Here is a 20,609-nt window from a genome sequence, read left to right on the forward strand (position 1 = left end):
CCGTCCCAGCCTGTGTCGGGCTTGAGTGGGGTGGCAGGTTCCTAGATGAGGAGGAACCGCACTGAGAAGCCTCCTCTGCATCTGAACCCACCGCCGGTCACAGGAACACGGACTTTGATTGATGGGTTTTTATTTTTTTTAGCTGCCCATCATGAGCCGCCCTCTGCTGAGCTTTGATCTCAATGCCTTAATCAGATGGGGCTCTGGTGGTCTAGGGAGGGGAGAATGCAGTTTTATGAGAGGGGAAGGGACTCGCTGGGGCAGAGGGCGGGCTACCAGATTCACCAACCCCGGGGCCCTGGTGATTCTCCTCCCTGTGTCCATGCACTGGTGGGACTGTGACTGGGCGGCACCTCCCCTCCCAGGATCGGTCTGTGTCCCTAGGCCTTGGGTCTCAGTGGCCTTAGATTTGCCGTGGTTGGTAGAACATGGTGGAAGGGGTGTGGGGCCTTAAAACGCCTCTCCACTGGGCTGTGGCTCTCCTGAAACAGTGCCCCACGCCCACCGCAGAAGGTGACCTACAGGAAGGTGAGGGTGGCGTGCGGAATTTCTCCACAGGAGCCCTGGAACGTGCCCCGTCCTCAGTTTAACTCAAAAGGGGGGTCATCGGGGTGGCCTCGCCTACTCACTAGCCCCTCAGAGCCAGGAGAACTGGCCATGCAGTTTCCGGTTGGAAGATGGGAAGGGCCCTTGACAGGAAGATGCCGGCAGCCTTCAGGAGCCAAGAGGGGACCCGGCTGACAACCTGCAAGGAGGCCGGGACCTCAGCCCTGCCGCTGCAGGCCCCCAGAGCTGCCAGGCCCCCCATGAGCCTGCAGGCGGGTTCTTCCCCAGAGCCTGCAGAACAGCACCTGCCCTGCTGGCACCTGGACTCCAGCCTGTGAGTCCTGAGCGGCAAATCCACCCACACCGAGGCCGACTCCTGGCCATGGAAGCCGCGAGGGGATGAATGGCATTGCTCTGAGCCGCTAGGTACGGGGCTCATCAGAAACAATACTAAGGAGGAGGCTGTGCGGAGGAGAGCCCGGGCCGCAGCAACGGCCAGCCCCACCGGCCAGCTGCCAGGAGCCGTCTGCTGCCCGGCCTGGCCGGCCCTGCTGGTGACCGTGGCGGCCCATGAGCCAGCCCAGGGAGCCCCCATGGACCCAGAGAATTGTGGGGACCAGGAACCCAGCGCTGCTTTAACCTGCCGCGTTTCGGGTGGTTTAGTTCACGTGTCGTGTGTGGACCCATCGTGATACGTGGGATTCTGCCCAGCAACTGCTCTGTGTTCTGAGACACTAAAGGCCAGTGCAGCATTAGAGGCAGGCCGGAGGTGGGCGGCAGCGATGGGGGAGATGAGGAGGAAGGGGGGATGAGAAGTTGGGGGAGGGAGAGGAGGAGGAGCAGGAGGGAGGGTGGGGCTGCTCTCTGGGCAGCCAGGCTCAGTGCACAGAGAAACTTCCCTCAGGGACTAAGCCGGGCCAGGAGATGCTGGTTCCGGGGAATGAGCCCACTGCTCTGCCCTCTTCCCATCTCCGCTCCGCCACCTCCCCAGCTCTGTCCTGATTTCACACAAACCCATCATTCCATTTTATTTCAGAGATGAAATCAGTTCTGCAGCTCACCCTGTCCCCATCTTGAGCACCGCCGGAGGGCGCAGGTGGGGTCCCTCCCTGCCCGGCAGGGGTTGGGGGTGGGGCGCCCCCCTGGAGCTGAGCTTCCCTCTCGCGGCCTCCCTGCCCGGTGAGGGTCTGTGCCCCCGGGTCTGTCTCCTGGCATTTTTCATATTCCACGGGGTTCTGTCATCCTGACTGTGAAGGGCACACGGAGCCGGGTCCTGGCCCATTTAACGGGCTCAGCTCACCCCTGGGCTGCCTGTTCGCCTATGTCTGTCCATCCGTCCGTCTGTCCATCTGTCTGCTGGCCACGACTCTTCCACCCTTGGGGAGGAGTTTTTCCCCCTCTGCTGAGCCTGCATGAAGACGTGTGTGCTCGGGCCGACGTCTGCGGTGTAGACACAGCTCCCCAGGCTCACTTGTGCGTGTAGTGTGGACGCTGTTCTGTGCTGGTGTTGTGATGTGTCCGGTGTAGGCACCGTTCTCTGGCTTGTCTGTGTTGTGTGCAGTGTAGACGCTGTCTCAGCGGGGCTCGGAGGGAACTGCCCGGCAATAGTGCGAGGGGCGAGGTGTGGTAGGGGCGGGGCCGCTGCTGCGGAGTCAAGTGGAGATCGGCGTGGGGGCTTCTTCGCCGAGGGAGTCTGTGCTCGGAGCACGGAGGCGCCCACGCCGGAGGGAGGAGGAGACGCAGCCACGCAGGAGTCGAGGGCCGGGCCTGGAGCTGCCCTTTTTCCCTTTTTTTTTTTTTTTTTTTTTTTTGAGACAGAGTCTCGCTCTGTCGCCCAGGCTGGAGTGCAGTGGCGCAATCTCGGCTCACTGCAAGCTCTGCCTCCCGGGTTCACGCCATTCTCCTGCCTCAGCCTCTCCGAGTAGCTGGGACTACAGGTGCCCGCCACCACGCCCGGCTGATTTTTTTGTATTTTTTTTTAGTAGAGACGGGGTTTCTCCGTGGTCCTTTTTCCCTTTTAAATCATTGCGCGCAGGTCCCGTGCGATGGGCGGCGCCGGCCTCTCGGGTGCAGTTCCGCGGGCTGGTATACACATGTAACAAACCTGTACGCTGTGCACATGTACCCTAGAACTTAAAGTGTAATAAACGACAACAAAAACAAAAAACCTTTTTACTTCGACGTAGTTTTAGATTCCCAGGACGTTGCACAGAAAATCCAGGCAGATCCTGTGCCCTCCGCCCAGCTCACGCGGTCACAGGCAGCCTCGGCTCTGACCCTGCTGGGCGTGGGGTGACCGGCTGTGCGGCTTCCAGGGGCGGGTGTGCGCTTGCCCGGGCCGGCTCCCTGCGCCCTGGCCCCTTAGGGCTCTCTCCTGCCGCGCGGCCGCTCCTCCTCTCCGCCAAGAGCCGTTTCAGGCACAGGCCCTGCGGAGGCTGCCCCTCACTTGAGGGGCATCTGGGCTGCTTGCAGCTCTGGACTATTGTGAATAAAGCCGCTATGAGTATTTTACTGTAAGTCTTTGGGGACGTGTCTTCATGCCCCTTGGGTGAATCCAGGTGCGGGATTGCCGGGCCGGGGTGCTGTGAGTTACCTTTGGTTATAGAGAGGTGGTGACCCATGGTGGCTCCAAGTGCCCGTAGCCTGTCATGCTCCCGCCAGCAGCAGGTGGGCGTTTGGGGCGCTCCGAGGCTTGCCCGTGCTGCCCGTGGGTGCGTTAGCCAGTCCGGCCGCCGTGGCTTTCCTCTGCAGCCCCTGGTGCCTGCTGACGTTGTGCCTTTCCGTGTGCTCATTGGCCACGCACATGTCGAGGGGCCGTTCTGACGATGGACTTCGGAGCTCCGGGATAGCACGTGTCCAGCGGGGCAGGTCAGCCTTTCTCTTCTCCCCACAGACCTCAGCACAGCTCTGCACCTCGGAGGACTCGGGGAAGTTTCTGGGCCTATTTGGGCAATAGGAGAAGGTCACGGGCTGGCTCTCCAAAATTCACGTCCACCCAGAACCCCCGAATGAGACCTATTTAAAGAGAAGACCTTAGCCGACGGAACATTAAGATGAGGCCACCCTGGAGCAGGGTGGGGCCTGAATCCGAGGCTGGTGTCCCCATAAGGTGGCGTGAGGATGCAGGCGTGGGGGAGACACATGGGGGTGGGGTGGGGAACAGGCCACCGGCAGCAGAGACGGGTCAGGCCCAGCGAGGGAGGAGGTGGGAGGAGCCCCGGAGCCCTCAGAGGGAGCCAGGCTGGCACCTGGGCCTTGGACTCTGGGACTGTGAGGGAATCAATTCTGCCGCCTGAAGCCACCTGCCGTGGTCCTGTGTTACGGCAGCGCTGGGCACAAACATGGGAGGGCCTTGTGATTGGGACTGGGGCAGTCACAGTCCCGGCAGGCTGGTGAGCCAGTGCCTGGCAGGTGGGGAGGACGTGGTGTGAGATGCGGCCTGCGGGTCAGCCAGTGAGCTCCAGCACGGGGGCCTGGTCGCCGGACAGCAGTGGCAGCGTGGACGGTGGTTCCTGTGGAAGCCCTCCTTGTGTCTCGGGGCGGGAAGCCGGGCACTGCACGCCACTCAGGAACGGGCCGCTGCTGTGAGGGAGAGTGCCCGCTGTGCAGTGGGAGTCAAATGAATGTTAATAAACAAAAGAGCCAATTATCCTTCGTTGCAGACAAGTTTCTTTGCAGAAAATATAGGAAATACAAGAAGCAAATAAAAAAAATCGAAACCACCCAGGAATATAACAGCTATGATGTGCTTTTTTCCTAATCCCCAAAGCAAAGCTTTGGAGCCCGTATTACTTCTTGTTTGAATTAAATGCAGTTCAGAAGGAGAAAGTAATTTCCCCAAAGCTGCCCAGTGAGGAGAGGGCGCCCAGGTGAGTCCGCTGCTGCCCCGTTTTGCAGACCCCAGAGCTGTCCCTGCAGCCCCCTCTGCGGGGCCCCCGCCCTGGAGTCTGCCCTTCACCTTGCCCTTGCTTTGACCAGAGCTAAACTTGCCTATGATGACGATGGAGTGTTTGGGCGACCCCCACGCTCTGTGTGGTTGGGCCCCTGGTCAACACCAGCCCGGCCTGCACCCCTGCTGGGGCCCTTCGAGGCCGCCCCGCTTCTGGGGACAGACGCCCCCCGCACGCTGCTTCCTGTAGGACCCACTCTTGAAGTCGGTCTGAGCCATAAATGAGACTCATCAGGCGATGGGCATTTTTATTAGAGGCAAAATTAAATTCGGATGCCCGTGATCTCTATCAAGAGCAGAGAAAGGAGAAGAATGACGTGTGTGTTTGTTCCCTGCTTCCACCAGGAGTGCCTGCTCCCGTACCAGCCTCTCCGAGCCCCGGTTGTCAGGTGCCAATGAACCGTGTCAAACAGATGACGTGGGTTTTTCTGAATCTGCTGCAGAGCCAGATTTTAATTGAATCAATGGGAGAAGCAGGCCTGCTATTAAGTTTTATTAAATTCTATTTGCTCGTATCCTTGCCATTTAAAACATGACTGTTTAAAAAGAAAAAAATACTGGGCAGCCAAACAGGGTTGAAGGTCGCAGATTTGGGGTCACGTGGATCTGGGTGGGACCCCCTGGGTCCGCCTCTGTGACGCGTGTGTCTTGTATGGAGTCATTTTACTCCTCCGAGCCTCTGTTTCTCCTTAAGTGGGCACAAGAGTGCTCAGTACTACTTAAGGTATTTGAAGAATTAAATGGGATTAAAATTTCAGCTGTATATAAACATCTTCCTCCTTCCCTCGTCCTCCTCCTCTAAGGAGAAGAGAATGGTTGCCAGCAGTTTTCTCAAGTAACTGGGACAGGAGTTGGCGTTTCTGTAGACCTTTGCTCTGAAAGGAATCTCTTGTGCATCCTGTCTCAGTCACGTCCGTTGGACTGGGGAGGTGCTCTGCGTCTCGGTCACGTCCATTGGACTGGGGAGGTGCTCTGCGTCTCGGTCACGTCGTTGGACTGGGGAGGTGCTCTGCGTCTCGGTCACGTCGTTGGACTGGGGAGGTGCTCTGCGTCTCGGTCACGTCGTTGGACTGGGGAGGTGCTCTGCGTCTCGGTCACGTCGTTGGACTGGGGAGGTGCTCTGCGTCTCGGTCACGTCGTTGGACTGGGGAGGTGCTCTGCGTCTCGGTCACGTCGTTGGACTGGGGAGGTGCTCTGCGTCTCGGTCACGTCGTTGGACTGGGGAGGTGCTCTGCGTCTCGGTCACGTCGTTGGACTGGGGAGGTGCTCTGCGTCTCGGTCACGTCGTTGGACTGGGGAGGTGCTCTGCGTCTCGGTCACGTCGTTGGACTGGGGAGGTGCTCTGCGTCTCGGTCACGTCGTTGGACTGGGGAGGTGCTCTGCGTCTCGGTCACGTCGTTGGACTGGGGAGGTGCTCTGCGTCTCGGTCACGTCGTTGGACTGGGGAGGTGCTCTGCGTCTCGGTCACGTCGTTGGACTGGGGAGGTGCTCTGCGTCTCGGTCACGTCGTTGGACTGGGGAGGTGCTCTGCGTCTCGGTCACGTCCGTTGGACTGGGGAGGTGCTCTGCGTCTCGGTCATGTTGTTGGACTGGGGAGGTGCTCTGTTCTCTGGGTCACATTGTTGGACTGGGGAGGTGCTCTGCGTCTCGGTCATGTTGTTGGACTGGGGAGGTGCTCTGTTCTCTGGGTCACATTGTTGGACTGGGGAGGTGCTCTGCGTCTCGGTCATGTTGTTGGACTGGGGAGGTGCTCTGTTCTCTGGGTCACATTGTTGGACTGGGGAGGTGCTCTGCGTCTCGGTCACGTCGTTGGACTGGGGAGGTGCTCTGCGTCTCGGTCACGTCGTTGGACTGGGAGGTGCTCTGCGTCTCGGTCACGTCGTTGGACTGGGGAGGTGCTCTGCGTCTCGGTCACGTCGTTGGACTGGGGAGGTGCTCTGCGTCTCGGTCACGTCGTTGGACTGGGGAGGTGCTCTGCGTCTCGGTCACGTCGTTGGACTGGGGAGGTGCTCTGCGTCTCGGTCACGTCGTTGGACTGGGGAGGTGCTCTGCGTCTCGGTCACGTCGTTGGACTGGGAGGTGCTCTGCGTCTCGGTCACGTCGTTGGACTGGGGAGGTGCTCTGCGTCTCGGTCACGTCCGTTGGACTGGGGAGGTGCTCTGCGTCTCGGTCATGTTGTTGGACTGGGGAGGTGCTCTGTTCTCTGGGTCACATTGTTGGACTGGGGAGGTGCTCTGCGTCTCGGTCATGTTGTTGGACTGGGGAGGTGCTCTGTTCTCTGGGTCACATTGTTGGACTGGGGAGGTGCTCTGCGTCTCGGTCATGTTGTTGGACTGGGGAGGTGCTCTGTTCTCTGGGTCACATTGTTGGACTGGGGAGGTGCTCTGCGTCTCGGTCACGTCGTTGGACTGGGGAGGTGCTCTGCGTCTCGGTCACGTCCGTTGGACTGGGGAGGTGCTCTGCGTCTCGGTCACGTCCGTTGGACTGGGGAGGTGCTCTGCGTCTCGGTCATGTTGTTGGACTGGGGAGGTGCTCTGTTCTCTGGGTCACATTGTTGGACTGGGGAGGTGCTCTGCGTCTCGGTCATGTTGTTGGACTGGGGAGGTGCTCTGTTCTCTGGGTCACATTGTTGGACTGGGGAGGTGCTCTGCATCTCAGTCACGTCCGTTGGACTGGGGTGATGCTCTGTATTTGGAGGTTTTGGGAGAGTGAGTTAGGGGTATGCTGGCCAGTGTCTGACACAGGCTGTCGGAAGCGCAGCCGTGTTGTGTAGCACCGCTAACCATGGTGTCTGTCTCTCTGTCTGTCTCTCCACCATGGACCGTTTCAGGCGACCAACCTGCAGTCTCCGAGCTTGGAGTTGCCTGCTGTAGGCCCCCCACCGACTGCTGCAGCCCCAGCTCCCAGGCCCTCCAGCCTGTGGGTGTTGGTGGAGAGTTTTGGCAGTTGTGAGCCTGGTCAAAGCCTCAGCTCTTCCCTCACTTGGACAATCGGTCCTCCATATTAAATCCCTTTTGTTTGACTGGTTGGATCCCACCTGATGCAATTGGGGTGGCTCCAACCAAGGACCTGTGGTTACAAAACAGGACACAGAAGTCCATGAGGAGGAGTGATTGTGCCTTACAGGAAGGGACATGTCCACATGTGTCAAAGGGTTTAGGGGATCATGGTGGCTTCAGCACAGCCCACGGACGGCACAGCCCACAGACGGCACTGCACGTTTTCCTGAGCCCAGGGACTGTGCTGGGGTCAGGGCAAGTGCCTGTCTCCATCCGTTTGGCATTTTGCTAGTCATATAAAGGAACATCTGAGACAGGGTAATCATGAAGAAAAGGGGTGTGAGTGGCTCACGGGCCTGCAGGCTCTACAGGAATCTGGCACCAGCATCTGCTTCTGGGGAGGCCTCAGGGAGCCTCTTTTCGGAGCAGAGGGGACGTGGAGAGGGAGGGAACAGGGAGGGTGGTGCCAGGACCTTTCTAACGACCAGCTCCCTCAGGAACTACTAGAGTGGACGTTAGTTACCATGAGGACAGTGCTGGACTGTTCATGAGGGATCCACCCGTGACCCAAACACGTCCCAGCAGGCACCACCTCCCTGTTGGTTAAATTTCTACCTGAAATTTGGAGGGGACAAACATCCAATCTACATCAGCATGTCACTGTGACTTAAACAGGTATGGCTGGTCCCCATGTGGGGCATCCCTGTGAGGCAGCGTGAGTCTAGGCCAGCAAGGACGTCCTGGTGGCCGTGGCCAAGTGTTGGCCACACAGCCGTGCAGGGACCATCTTCAACAGCGACACTGTGTGGCAGCAGATGCAATGGCAGTGGCGGATGTTGGGCCATCTCCAGCTCTGCCCCACCCATGCAAGGGTGGGGAGCTCTTTGGATTACATGATTTCTAGGATCCGTGGGCACTTTCTCTGGAACAGGGGCAGTTCTCGAGAGGCGTGTGGCCACTTAGGCAGGTGAGGACAGAGGGGAATAGTCAGGGAAATAAGGACACTTGGGGGTGTATTTGGTGAAGCAGAGTGTTTGCCAGGTCAAGGTCATGCCTGTTGAAGAGTCTCCTTTCCGGACAGCGTGGACAGCACCTCACCTCCGCCGCCCTGCAGGGATCTGCCGTCCCAGGCACTCCCCTCGGGACTCTTCCTGGTGCCAGGGAGGAGGGGCTGGGCCAGGTGAGGCGGAGCAGCCGTAGGCTTCCCTCAGCGGGAGGGAACACTCACCTCCCTGGAGGGTGGGAGTTTTACTGAGGATTCGAGAGTAATTTTCCAGGCGTCAGGTTTTCTGTGGGATCCTGTGTGGGCTGTGAACCAGCCAGCTTTGACTTGCCTGTCAATTTGCCTAACGAATTGGTGTGTGAGTGAGCCGAGTTTGCACCTGCCATCCTCTTGGTCTAAACTACAGGCGCTGCACGTTGCAAACTAAGGGACGCCGCACATCCTGACTTCACCTGGGAAACTTCTGGACTCCTGACTTCACCTGGGAAACTTCTGGACTCCTGACTTCACCTGGGAAACTTCTGGACTCCTGTGAGTCTGGCTGGGGGTGGGGAGGTCCCTGGCAAGCCACTCGCTTTTGGGGCCTCACTCACTGCCCGTATTTTACCTCCATGATCTTAGAATTTTGGCAAGGTCTGGACTAGACAGAGGGCTGAGGCTTGGGCTGGGGTTGGGAGAATTCTCTGCTGAGAACAGAGAAACTGGGACCCCTCAGGGCTTCTTACAGGAACAGGAAGCAACGACCGGGGAGTCCCAGAGGAAGGCGTTGAGCAGAGGGGCCGTGTGGTGGGTGGGCACCCCAGCGGGCAGGGTGCTGGGGGAGGAATGTGTCCCCCCGCGGGCTTTGGAAAGAGCAGTGAAGTACAGCCCCATTGCCTCTGCCCAGGGCCAGTGGACAGTGAAGTGTCCCCGCAGGCTGAATTCCGGGCTAGCGGACAGTGATGTGTCCCCAGCTCCATTGCCTCTGCCCAGGGCTAGTGGACAGTGAAGTGTCCCCGCAGGCTGAACTCCGGGCTAGTGGACAGTGAAGTGTTCCCAGCCCCATTGCTTCTCCCCCCAGGGCTAGTGGACAGTGAAGTGTCCCCACAGGCCGAACTCCGGGCTGGTGGACAGTGATGTGTCCCCAGCTCCATTGCCTCTGCCCAGGGCTAGTGGACAGTGAAGTGTCCCCGCAGGCTGAACTCCGGGCTAGTGGACAGTGAAGTGTTCCCAGCCCCATTGTTTCTCCCCCCAGGGCTAGTGGACAGTGAAGTGTCCCCGCAGGCTGAACTCTGGGCTAGTGGACAGTGAAGTGTTCCCAGCCCCATTGCTTCTCCCCCCAGGGCTAGTAGACAGTGAAGTGTCCCCGCAGGCTGAACGCCGGGCTAGTGGACAGTGAAGTGTTCCCAGCCCCATCGCCTCTGCCCAGGGCTAGCGGACAGTGAAGTGTCCCCACAGGCTGAACTCCGACCGGTGACAACGGGTCAGCGTCCTCACTCCCTGGAGACTCGGAGCCTGGACTTGCCAAATTTGGCACCTGCCCTTTTTTTTTTTTTTTTCTTTGAGATGGAATCTCACCGTGGCCCAGGCTGGAATGCTGTGGCGCGATCTGGGCTCACTGCAACCTCCACCTCCCAGGTTCAAGCTATTCTCCTGCCTCAGCCTCCTGAGTAGCTGGGATTACAGGTGCCTGCCACCACGCCCGGCTAATTTTTGTATTTTTAGTAGAGATGGGATTTCACCATGTTCGCCAGGATGGTCTCAATCTCCTGACCTCAGATGATCCACCCACCTCAGCCTCCCAAAGTGCTGGGATTATAGGCGTGAACCACCGTGCCTGGCCTTTTAAAAAAATTTTTAGATTCATGGGTACATGTGTGGGTTTGCTATGTGGGTATATAGCTTGATGCTGAGGTTTTGGCTTCTAACGATCCCATCACCCCGGGAGTGAACACAGCTCCCGACAGGCGGTTTTCCAGCCCTTGTCCTCCTCCCACTTGCCCCACTGCAGTCCCGGGCGTCTGCTGTTCCCTCTCTACGTCGTGTGCACACAGCATTCGGCTCCCATGGGTAAGTGAGAACACATGATTTTGGTTTTCTGTTCCGGTGAGTTCTCAGGCTGACGGCCCCCGGCTGCATGGGTGGCTGCAGGGGACGTGCTCTCCTCCGTTTTTCCGGCTGCATCGAGTTCATGGTCTGTCTGCACACGTGAGGCCACCTGCCAGGCCACATCCCAGCACGGGCTTCAGCCAGTGATTTCCTAATCGGCCAGCGTCTGCGTCTGCAGCTTTGTGAGCCACGCGGCCATGGCTCGACTCTGTGCCGAGAGCCCCACAGCAGTGGCGACAGACAATAGTAAGCAAATGGGCATGGCTGGGCGCCAATAAAACTGTATTTATTAAAACAAACAGGCGAGGGGCTGGGCTGCGGCAGGGCCCAGGTGCCTGGGAGAGAGGCGGGACCGGGCCCCACCCCCCAGCTCAGCTCCCAGGAAGACACACACAGCGCTGCTGCCTAATCCTCTCTTTATTTGGTCTCTGCTGAAGCAGTCGTGCCAGCCTCCTAGACACGGCCTCACGTTTGTCGCCGTCCATGTCCTCCAGCACCCCTCTTACCAGACCACAAGGAGCTGCATTATGATGTGTGACTTAGGTCTTGGTTGGAGGGCTGAGCGGCCGCAAGTGCTGGGGGAGGCTGCTTGGAGCATGGGTGGCCTATGGGTGGAAGATGCTGGGGTGCAGCCTGGCGCGTGGTCCGGGGCTTGGCCTCCTTATGGGGCGTAGGGGGCTGTGGTACATGCAGAGGCGGCGGCTGTCCCAGAGCCTGGCCAGGAGATACCGTGGAGAAGGCACGTGTTTGAGTTGGCGTCACTGTCCCCAGACGCCCTCCCTTGGGTAGAGCCACCGGTCCTAGCAGAAGCTGTACTCCAGATGCAGTGGCTGACACCCTGGTCACTCAGCCACACCCCGGCCCCTCGGCCTCTGCTGTCCTGGCCGCACATACAGCCCTGTCCTGCTGTGTCTGCCGGGCATACCCCGGTCACTCAGCCACACCGGCTCGGCCCAGCGCCTTCCCGAGGTCTGTGGGGGTCCAGGCGGAGGTGGGGTCAGTGCCGTGCGTGTTTGATCCAGTTTCTGATCATCCACTTCTGCCCCGAGCACCTCTGCACCACCAACCGGAGCCCGAAGTTGGCGTCTTTGGACATCTCCACCTCCAGGCAGCGGCCCGTGGCCCTGCTCACAATGGGGCCACTCTGTGGGGACAGGCACACCAAGTCAGCCAGGTGCAGGCGTCCTTGTTCCCCCTCCCCCCACCTCAGGGAGGCTGCTTCATGCTCTCAGCCCTCGTGCTCATTCTTGGGGCAGCTTGAATGGAAACCCAGCAGCACCCGGGGGGGGCCAGGAAGGGGCTGACTTCAGTGGAGCTTCAAGGATTTCCTGTCTTTCCTGCAGGGCTAGAGGCCCAGGTTGGAATCATACGTCATCCCCTCCCTAAATCCTCCCTCTACCCTGGGCACCTGAGGCTGGAAGAGGCAGATGCAGGGCTATGATCGGACTGTCCAGCCCGGCCCCTCTCTGGCTGTGTGACCCTGACCAGTCACGTGCCCTTTCTGTGAGCGTCGGGGCCCATAAGGGAGCAGCTGATCCAAGGCCCCGTCCCCTGACCACCCACTGCCACACTCCAGCTCCCACCCGATGGGCTGGCTCTAGTGGCAGAGGCACCCAGGGGTCCCAGCGGCCCTGCCCCAACCCCTCGGCCCCCCTTCCCCAGAGGCTGACCTGGGTGAAGTCCCACAGCCGCTGTGTTGGCCGCGTCACATCCTCACACTTCTTCAGGGTGGGCATGCGGCCCCTGCCGTCATCCACCAGACACTTGGAGTCAGGCAAGAAGGCTGTGGAGCCCAGAGGCCCCAGCTGCAGCAGGCCGTCAGCGCTGTACCGCACCAGCTGGGGACAGGATCACCGGGACCGTGTGTGAGAGCAGCGTCCAGGCCTGGGGGTGCCATGGCCCATGCTCCGGCCCAGGCTCCCCCCAGTGAGCGCTGACAGGCGGTGCGAGCTGCCTTGAGCTGCAAACGGGGCCCTGAGCGGCTGCCTTGGAGCCTTCCACCCTGGGACACTGTTGTGGGTGGGAGAGGCCCTCCAGGCAGGGCCCACGTGGGGATGCGGGCTGGACGGCGCCCAGATGCCCCGCAGGGCCAGGCTCCCGGCTTGCACAGGTGGCTGGGCTTCCGCCTGGACAGACGTCATGAACGTGGCTCAGACTCAGAGCACGGCCCCACTCATGTCGGGGAGGACAGGAGTCGGGTTTAATTTGGGTAACATGCAGCACCATGTGTGAGCGGAACGCGCATTCCCGTGGGGTTAGAAACGTCCAGCTCCTTATGGGGGTCGTGGTCAGAATGGCCTGGACCTTCACTACAGCCAGCCCCTGACCACTGTGATTCCGCAGGGCTGGGCCAGGGCCTGGGCCCATGCTGCAGGTGAGTCCCGCCCGGGTGGGGACGACTCCGAGGTTAACAGCAGTATTTCCGTATTAATCCACCCCAGGGCCAATGCTTCCCACACTTCCACTTCAATCACGCAACAGCCCTGAGTGCTAAGTGCTGTTGCACTTGACTTAGGGGGGAGTGACGCGCCCACGGCCCATCTGACCCCAAAGTCCTGGTTCCTTTTTAATTTTTTGAGACAGGGTCTCACTCTGTTGCCCAGGATGGAGTGCAGTGGCATGATCTCGGCTCAACCTCCGCATCCCAGGCTCAGGTGATCCTCTTGCCTCGGCCTCCCGAGCAGCTGGGACTGCAGGCATGCCCCACCCTGCCCGGCTAATTTTTGTACTTTCTGTAGCGACAGGGTTTTGCCCCGCTGCCCAGACTGGTCTCAATTCCTGAGCTTAAGTGATCTGTCTGCCTTGGCCTTCCATCATGCTGAGATGACAGGTATGAGCCACTGCACCCGGCCCAGGCTGTTTTCAATTCACCGCGTTCTGCTGCCTTCCAGGTGGGGCAGGCTGGGAGGCCTCTTCTAGAGGGGCCCTCAGGCTGCTCCAAGCCCTGGAACGCAGCCCTGGTGGCCTCAGAACACCCCATGCCCAAGGCTGGCCCCGTGCCTCTGCCTCGGGGTGTGGGGTCCGGGTGGCCTGGGGTGCTCCCCTCGGGAGCTCCATGAGTGGCCGCTGCTGCTCCTACCTGGGAAGACATCCCGTGGCAGGGGTAGAGGATCGCCCGGTCGCCGTCCTCTGCGCCCTGGTCCAGGCAGTAGCCGCTGGCTTTGCTGTTTCTCACCTGCAACCAGAAGCCCCAGGAGAAAGTCCAGAGTCACCTGAGGGTGCAGCCCCAGGGAGCTTCGCGCAGCCAGCTCTGCAGCCAGCACCTAAGGAGGTGCCCGCGGGAGGAGGAGGGGGCGTGTGGAGTGCTCCGGCTGGGTGGGCTGCCTGGGAAGGGACTTGCTGGACCTCCTGGGAAGGGGTGGCTGACCGAGTTTGTCACTGATGGAGACACGGATGTGTCCGCCATGCACAGATGGAGACTTGGCCATCACTCAATAGGGAGGCTTGAGGATGGCAGTGTCAGCCTTGCTCAGCAGCAGGGACGGAGGCCCTAGGCTGTGGAGTGGCTTCCCTGCCTTGCCGTCTGCTCCCTGCACCCTTGCAGCTCCCACTGAGTGGGTAGAGACTGCTCGCCAGCCTTGGAGTCTAGGCTGGTGTGGGCTTGGACCCTTGGGAGACCTTCCAGCTTCCACTCTGTCTTGGAAGGAATCCTGACAGCCCTCTGAGAACAAGCGCAGGCCAGCCTGCTGCGGGATGATTGTCATCGGTCAGCCAACCTCCAGCCGCCAGAACAGGCCCCTCTGAGATCAGCACAGCCTGGATCAGGCTGGCAGCACTGCCTGGGTGGCCCTGGCTCGTGAGCAAGTGTAGACACGTATTGCTTTTGTCCACCGCGTTTCCAGGCTGCTGGGTTTGTAGCAGCAGCTGACCCATACGGCATGGCCACCGCAAGAGGTCACACAGGTTTGAATCAGGACTGATGAGAAAGCCCAGAAGTCTGGATGTTACGGCTGCTCTGGGTGGGGGGTGCCTGAGCTTGGCTAATTGAGGACAGAGTGGGCAGAGTAGAAGCACAGAGAGGCTGGGGAGACAGGGGCGGCGCCCCGATGCACTCTCAGCGCTGCCTGGGAAACCTCTGTGCCCAAGGAACTGGAGTCAGCGTGGGGTGGACCAGGAGCTGCAGGGAGGGGAGGCTCAGCGAGGACCATCCACCCCAGGGACGCTTTTCCTTGCCCCATCCGAGTGCCAGCTCAGGGCTGGGACGCTCAAGTCCCATGGTGGGAGGCACCCCGCCGGGGAGAGGGCAGAAGAGCAGAACCTTCTCGCTGACTTTACAGAGCGCCGTGCACGTGGGGGCCAGTGGAGATGGGGTTCTCTGTGTAGCTGATGTGCCTGTGTGAGTGTGGGTGTGCACCCATCGTGTGCGTCTGTGTGAGCACCTGCATGCACGCACGGTGGTGTATGAACACGGCTCTGCACATGTGGATGCACAGATGTGTACACATACACACGTTATTTTGCCTTGATAACAAGGGCTGTATGTTTATCTGCACAGGCCCCTTTGCGGTTTATGCACTTAGTGAAACATACATTTGTGTTTGAAGAGCTCTGTGTGTACATGAGCAAAACTGTGCAAATGTATACTCGTGTCCGCGTGCACTTGTACGAGTGTTTGCATGGATTTACGTACCTGCCTGTGAATGTGTCTTTGTACATACATCTAGGTGAGTGCATGTATGCCTATGTACATATACATGTGAGTAGGTACGGCTGAATCAGGCATGTGAACACACGTGCATGCATGGATGTGACTACACACCTGCCTGCCTCTAGGGAGGTCCATGTGAAGGAATGGCTGTGTATGGACACGTGTGTCTGCAGGTGCGTGTGTGTTTATGTGAACCTGCACCTTGTGTGTGCATCACCCTGAATGCACACGTGTGCGCAGGAGTCAGGGCGGACGGGGCCCTCGGGGGAGGCGCTACCTCTCCGTACGTGAGGGTGTTGTTGTAGATCCTCATCTCCGGGTACACGTTCTCCAGGTACCACTTGAAGCTGCGACACTTCAGCCTCTGACGCAGGGCCAGCCTCTCAGACACGTCCCCGAAGTCCACCCCTGGGTTCTGCAAGGCCAGAAGTAGGCAGGAGGGCACGTGAGTGTCACCGTCCCCACGACCTGGGTCTTCCCCATGCTGAGACTGGGGGGGGCTCCAGGGACCGAGTCCCCTCACAGAAGCAGCCTCCCCCGGGGATTCGGGTGCTGAGGCCCCATCCAGGTGGGGCCCCCCAGCCTCCCAATATCCACAGAGGTCTGAGGCAGATGCTCCCGAGGGGAAGGACCCTGCCGGAGAGCAGCCCCGAGGGCCCTTGCTGCAGCCGGCTTGTCCACACCCACCCAGGCCCAGGACCCTCCTGCCTGAGAAGACGGCCCTGCTCACCTGGCCTTGGCTGCACAGCATCAGCCTGACCTCTGGAGGGTGGAGACCGAGGTCGGCCATGTCCATGAGACCAGCCTGGTGAGGACCCTGGACACTGAGGCTCGGGGGCTCCTGGCTGGCCCCACCTGGCACGTATTGTCACGCATGGGTGCTGGAGCATCAAGTCCCCGGGACCCCCCCGGGGGGGGGGACACCTGGGAGCTTGCACCCGGCCTCTCCTGGTCCCTGCCCAGGTGTCTCTTCCCTCTGCTGACTTTGACCCGTGTCCTCTGCTGTGAGAACCCACATCCGAGTGCGGTGTCTGCGTCTTCCTGGGATTGTGGGGCCTGAGGGGCTATAGGGACCAGCGCCCTGACGGCCAGCCAGCCCTGAGGGAGCACCTGCCCCTGCCCAGGGACCCTCCAGGCTCAGGCCTTGTGGGGAGGGCAGATGACTTGGCCTTCACGGCCTGGGCTTGAATCCCGTCACCTTCTGGTGTGTGGTCCTGGGACAGTTCCCTACCTTCTGTGTGCCTCAGTTTCTCATTGGTAAAGTGGGGATGTCAGTTTCTCATTGGTAAGGTGGGGACGATCACGCCAGAAACTCATTGTTGCTGTGTTATGAGGCTTTAATCAGCCAAGGGGCTCACACCAGGGCCCTTGGACACAGGGAGGCAACAGGCGTTTGCCGGCCTGGCTGCCCAAGGGCCTGGAGTCCCTCATTCAGTTGCCCACACACTTGGGGAGGTCATCGCCCTGCATGTTTTCCTTATCACTGCACGGAAAACAAGGCTCTGGGAGCACTGGGTACCCTCTTCTCATCTCTCAGACACGAGTGCACGTGTCCACGGCTCCTGATCTGCCTGGCGGGAGCTGCCGTGGGAGCTGATCTGGGGGCGGGATGCTGGGTTTGCAGCCTGGGGCCCCTTCAGGCCGTGTCACCCACACACTGGGGTGCACTCTAGCAGGGGGTGGTGAACCAATTTAGGGGCTGTAGTGGGAATTTTTAAGAATTAGTATATAGTGAATGAGGAGGATGACTTTGGTGCTATGTATGCAAAGCACTGTATGTGGACAGATGTAAATAGATACGTGTGTGTGTGCGCACACTGGGTCATGACTTAAGATCTGGTTCTTACTGGGGTTGATGCAAAAAACAAGGCTGTTTCTAAGACGAGTCCTCCCAGAACTCAGGGACCCAACGCCTACAGTGGCCAGGGAAGGAAGGGGGTGGCTCCAGAGACGCTGGGGTGTGGCGGGCTGGGTCTCGGCCTGTCTCAGTACCTGCCCTTCTTAGGGTTGTGGGGGTGGGGCGCTTTGAGAAAAGCCAGAATTCAGGCTCTTTATGGGAAATTACAAATTAGAAAACGAACAGCAATCCTCAGCTTGAAGCAGGTCAGCCACTCATAGGCCAAAACCCAACAGGAAACAACCAAACACGTCCATCCACGGACGAGTGGACCCACACGAGGGGCCCGTTCACGCCACGGACATGACTCTGCCCTGACATAGCCACAGACGAATGCCCTTTCACACTGTGGACGTGACTCAGCCACGGTGGGGGTGACCTGGAAAATGTGGCGCCGAGGACGGGAAGCCACACAGCATATGAGCCGTTCATGAAACAGACATTTGGGGCTGGGGCGGGGCGGGGAGGGGAGGGGAGGGGGCCACGCTGGCCGACAGGTGCTGTGCAGGGCGCTAAGTGGGGCCCTGGCTGAGGCGGCGGCACCAGGTTGGGGAGAGGCTGCCCCTCCCTGGCTTCTAACCACGGGCAATTGCTCTGGGCTGAGAGGAACCACACGGGGTGGGTGTGAGCTGGTCTCTTCCCAGTGTGAGGAAGCCTCCTTCACAGGCAGACAGCTCACCCACTCACACCTGCACACACAACGGCTTGCACCTGTGCACACCTGTCAACACACCCGCTCACACCTGCAGGGGGCCCAAGGGGGCCTCCCTCCGGCCTGGCCCTGCCGTGGCCCTGGCTCCCGGCTCGTGCGGGACTCACCGTCATGGGGATGTTCCAGGCCATGTACACGTGGGACTTGAAGTCGTCCATCCACACCTCGGCGGCGCGCAGGGCGTTGCGCTTGGCGTAGTAGTCAATGTCGTTGTTGTAGGGCTTCCTGGTGCGCTCGATGTGGGCCACGCGGGAGCAGGGCAGCACCTCCATGCTGCCGCCACACTGCCACACCTGCAGGGAGACGGCGCTGGGTGCGGGCATCCTTCCCGACAGAGGCGGGCAGCCCAGCCAGCCGGGGGCCCGTGAGAGGCCAAGGGGCCCGGCCCTCCGTTCCTGGGGCACCCGCACCCCGACGGGACTGGTGGGTCCTGGGGGCTGTTTTCAGGGGACCCCGCACACAGAGAAGGTTCAGGTCTGGGCTGTGTCCAGCGCAGGCTGCTCGTCTCTGTGACTTCTTTCTCTTGTGCGTTACACGATGGCCATGGGGAGGGGGGCTTATGCCACCAACCCCAACACTTAACAGGTTTTTCACCCTGTGGTTCCCACCCCCCAGTGCTTGTTCTGTGCAGGGAACCCCCCGCCCCACTGCACCAGCCACCTCCCCCAGCACCCGAACACACCAACAATGTTTACAAACAGCCGCTTGCTGTGCAGACGCCGCTCCACGCATCCCCAGAACACACGCAACCTGGGTCTGAACAAAAGCCCAACCAGCCTCCCCAGCTGAGAAAGCCCTGCGGCCCCTGGCTTTGTGAACCCCCACGTGCAGCAGAAACGTGTTTGTCACTGCGTATCCTTTTATGCTCACTTCCTTCCGTGTCGTTTCACGTAAGCAGTACCGGCCTTCCTATACGCGCTCTTTCACTCCGGCCTGTCCCCCCTCGCTGTCCTGCCTGTGAGGGTTAGTTTTGTGTCAACGTGGCAGGGAACAGGGTGCAGGGACATTTGCTCTCCCGATTCTGGGTGGTCTGTGCACGGCCTCTGGTGGGAGCTGTGTTTAAATCTGTCCCCTGCAGGCCCGAGTAGGACAGAAAGGCAGAGGGAGGGAGCGTTCACACACTCTGCTCGATTTGGGCTGAGACGTGGGTCCTCGCCTGCCTTCAGGCTTGGTGCTCACGCCACTGGCTCTCCTGGGCGCCTGCCAGCCGACGGCCGATCTCGGTATTCTCAGCCCCCATAACCGGGTAATTCCTTAGATGAACATACACATCTAAACCCCTGTCCCCACCATCTGCTATTAATCTGTTTCCTGGAGAGCCAGCCCCTGTCCCATCCTATCCTACCCTATCCTGTGCTGTCCCATCCCATCCACCCCATAAAAAAAGGCCGATGCCACCCATGGGCTGACGTCACTATGGACAAACAGGTCTGATCCACGTGGCCCAAGCTCCGCCGTGCTCAGGTCCTCAGCCCTGAGCCTCCCTCGCTGGACGAGTGTGCCAGGCCCAGGTCGGGCATTGTGCTTGCCTCATCTCCCGAATCCCCCCCCCACCACCCGAGAAAGGGTGGGCAGCCCTGGCATTGCCCTATTCGCTCTGCGGTGCTGAGAAGGTGCCGAGGCTGAGGGTGGTGCCAGCTGCAGGGGTGCACAGGGCAGTGCCTCTGCCCAGCTGAGCTCGGATCCCTCAGTCGTCCCTGGACTCTGGTTCATCCTAGTCCAGGCTGCTCTCATCTCCAGGCCGTTATCTTAATCATGTCTGCAAAGATCCCTTTTTCCAAAGAGGGCCACGCTCACAGGGCCCCTAACTGCATCCTCTGGGGGCTGCCCGTCAGCCCACCCCATCCCAGAGGCCCAGTCCCTTGTGTGGGGGAACTCTCTGCCTTCAGGAAGCCAAGTCCCAGGGAGAGAGAGAACCGGGAGGCCGCATCGCCCATCATTCACAGCTGCTCCGAGACCGCCCACCACAGGCAGATCAGAGTCTGGGGCAGGAGGGAGCCACTCCCTCCTCGCTGAGATGATTACAATGCGCAGCTGCCAGTCTCCCTGACCCCGGTCCGGCGACCCAGAACCTCCCTGCTGCTCAGCCCGGCCCGAGACACCCCCACCCCATAGTCCCAGGTCACTACAGGGCTCCGGCTTCCTCCCCGGGACAGTGGAGTCCGCGCCGCCGCTGTGCCTGGTGAAGTTGGCCTTTGCATCCCGAGGGAGTGAACCGCGTTTCTGCATCGGGTTCCCGTCGTGGCAGGTGGTTTCTGGGTGTCTGTCTGTTGTCTGCCTGAGAAAAGCCGGCCTGGAGCTGCCGGGGTCCAGCCTGGGGTTTTCCAGCCCCCTGAGCCGGGGCTTCCTTTCCGCCTTCAAGACTAGGGTGGGGATTTCTGTTCGTGGTGGGAAGGGGCCTCGCTGGTGGATCCCGCCCGCCGCCCTCCCACTCTGCTGCTGTCTCCCACCTCAACCTGAGACCACCCAGGTTTCCTGAGAAGGAGGGGCGGGGCCGCGGGCGGGGAAGAGCCTCGGAGCCCTGCCCTTCGCTGGAAGGGGCCGGAACGAAGGAAGCTCTGCAGGGGTGGGACAGAGCCTCGTCCTCCATCGTCCGCCCGCCCGTCTTCAGGAGCACCTGGCACAGCGGCCTCTGGGGCAGCCTCCAGCAGCTTCAGCCTCCTTGTCTACCCCCAGCACAGAGGCCACAGGGACTCGGTCCCCCCACCTGCCAGCATCCTGTCCTCGGGCCTCACGCCAGGGAACACGAAGCCCCCCAGAGCTCCTG

General features: G+C 60.4%; 1 protein-coding gene and 1 long non-coding RNA gene across 3 annotated transcripts in view; one reads left to right on the plus strand and one right to left on the minus strand.

The window, feature by feature from the left end:
• Positions 1 to 10,850: 10,850 nt before the first annotated feature.
• Positions 10,851 to 20,609, minus strand: part of GALNT9 (polypeptide N-acetylgalactosaminyltransferase 9) — a 122,066-nt gene continuing 112,307 nt past the window's right edge. Inside the window, exons 7-11 of one of the 2 annotated variants that reach the window (XM_030821716.1) lie at positions 17,950 to 18,135; positions 15,511 to 15,648; positions 13,665 to 13,760; positions 12,256 to 12,423; positions 10,851 to 11,729 (exon numbers count right to left, since the gene is read on the minus strand). In XM_030821716.1, coding sequence (XP_030677576.1) covers positions 11,583 to 11,729; positions 12,256 to 12,423; positions 13,665 to 13,760; positions 15,511 to 15,648; positions 17,950 to 18,135 — 735 coding nt within the window. In that variant the 3' untranslated portion in view covers positions 10,851 to 11,582. The other variant, XM_030821717.1, reaches the window with a different exon arrangement.
• LOC115837022 lies at positions 13,768 to 16,487 on the plus strand. Its single transcript, XR_004032099.1, has 3 exons — positions 13,768 to 14,488; positions 15,568 to 15,678; positions 15,833 to 16,487. It is a non-coding gene; the product is annotated as an uncharacterized LOC115837022 (long non-coding RNA).

Source organism: Nomascus leucogenys, chromosome 10 (assembly GCF_006542625.1).
Source record: "Nomascus leucogenys isolate Asia chromosome 10, Asia_NLE_v1, whole genome shotgun sequence".
NCBI lineage: Eukaryota > Metazoa > Chordata > Mammalia > Primates > Hylobatidae > Nomascus > Nomascus leucogenys.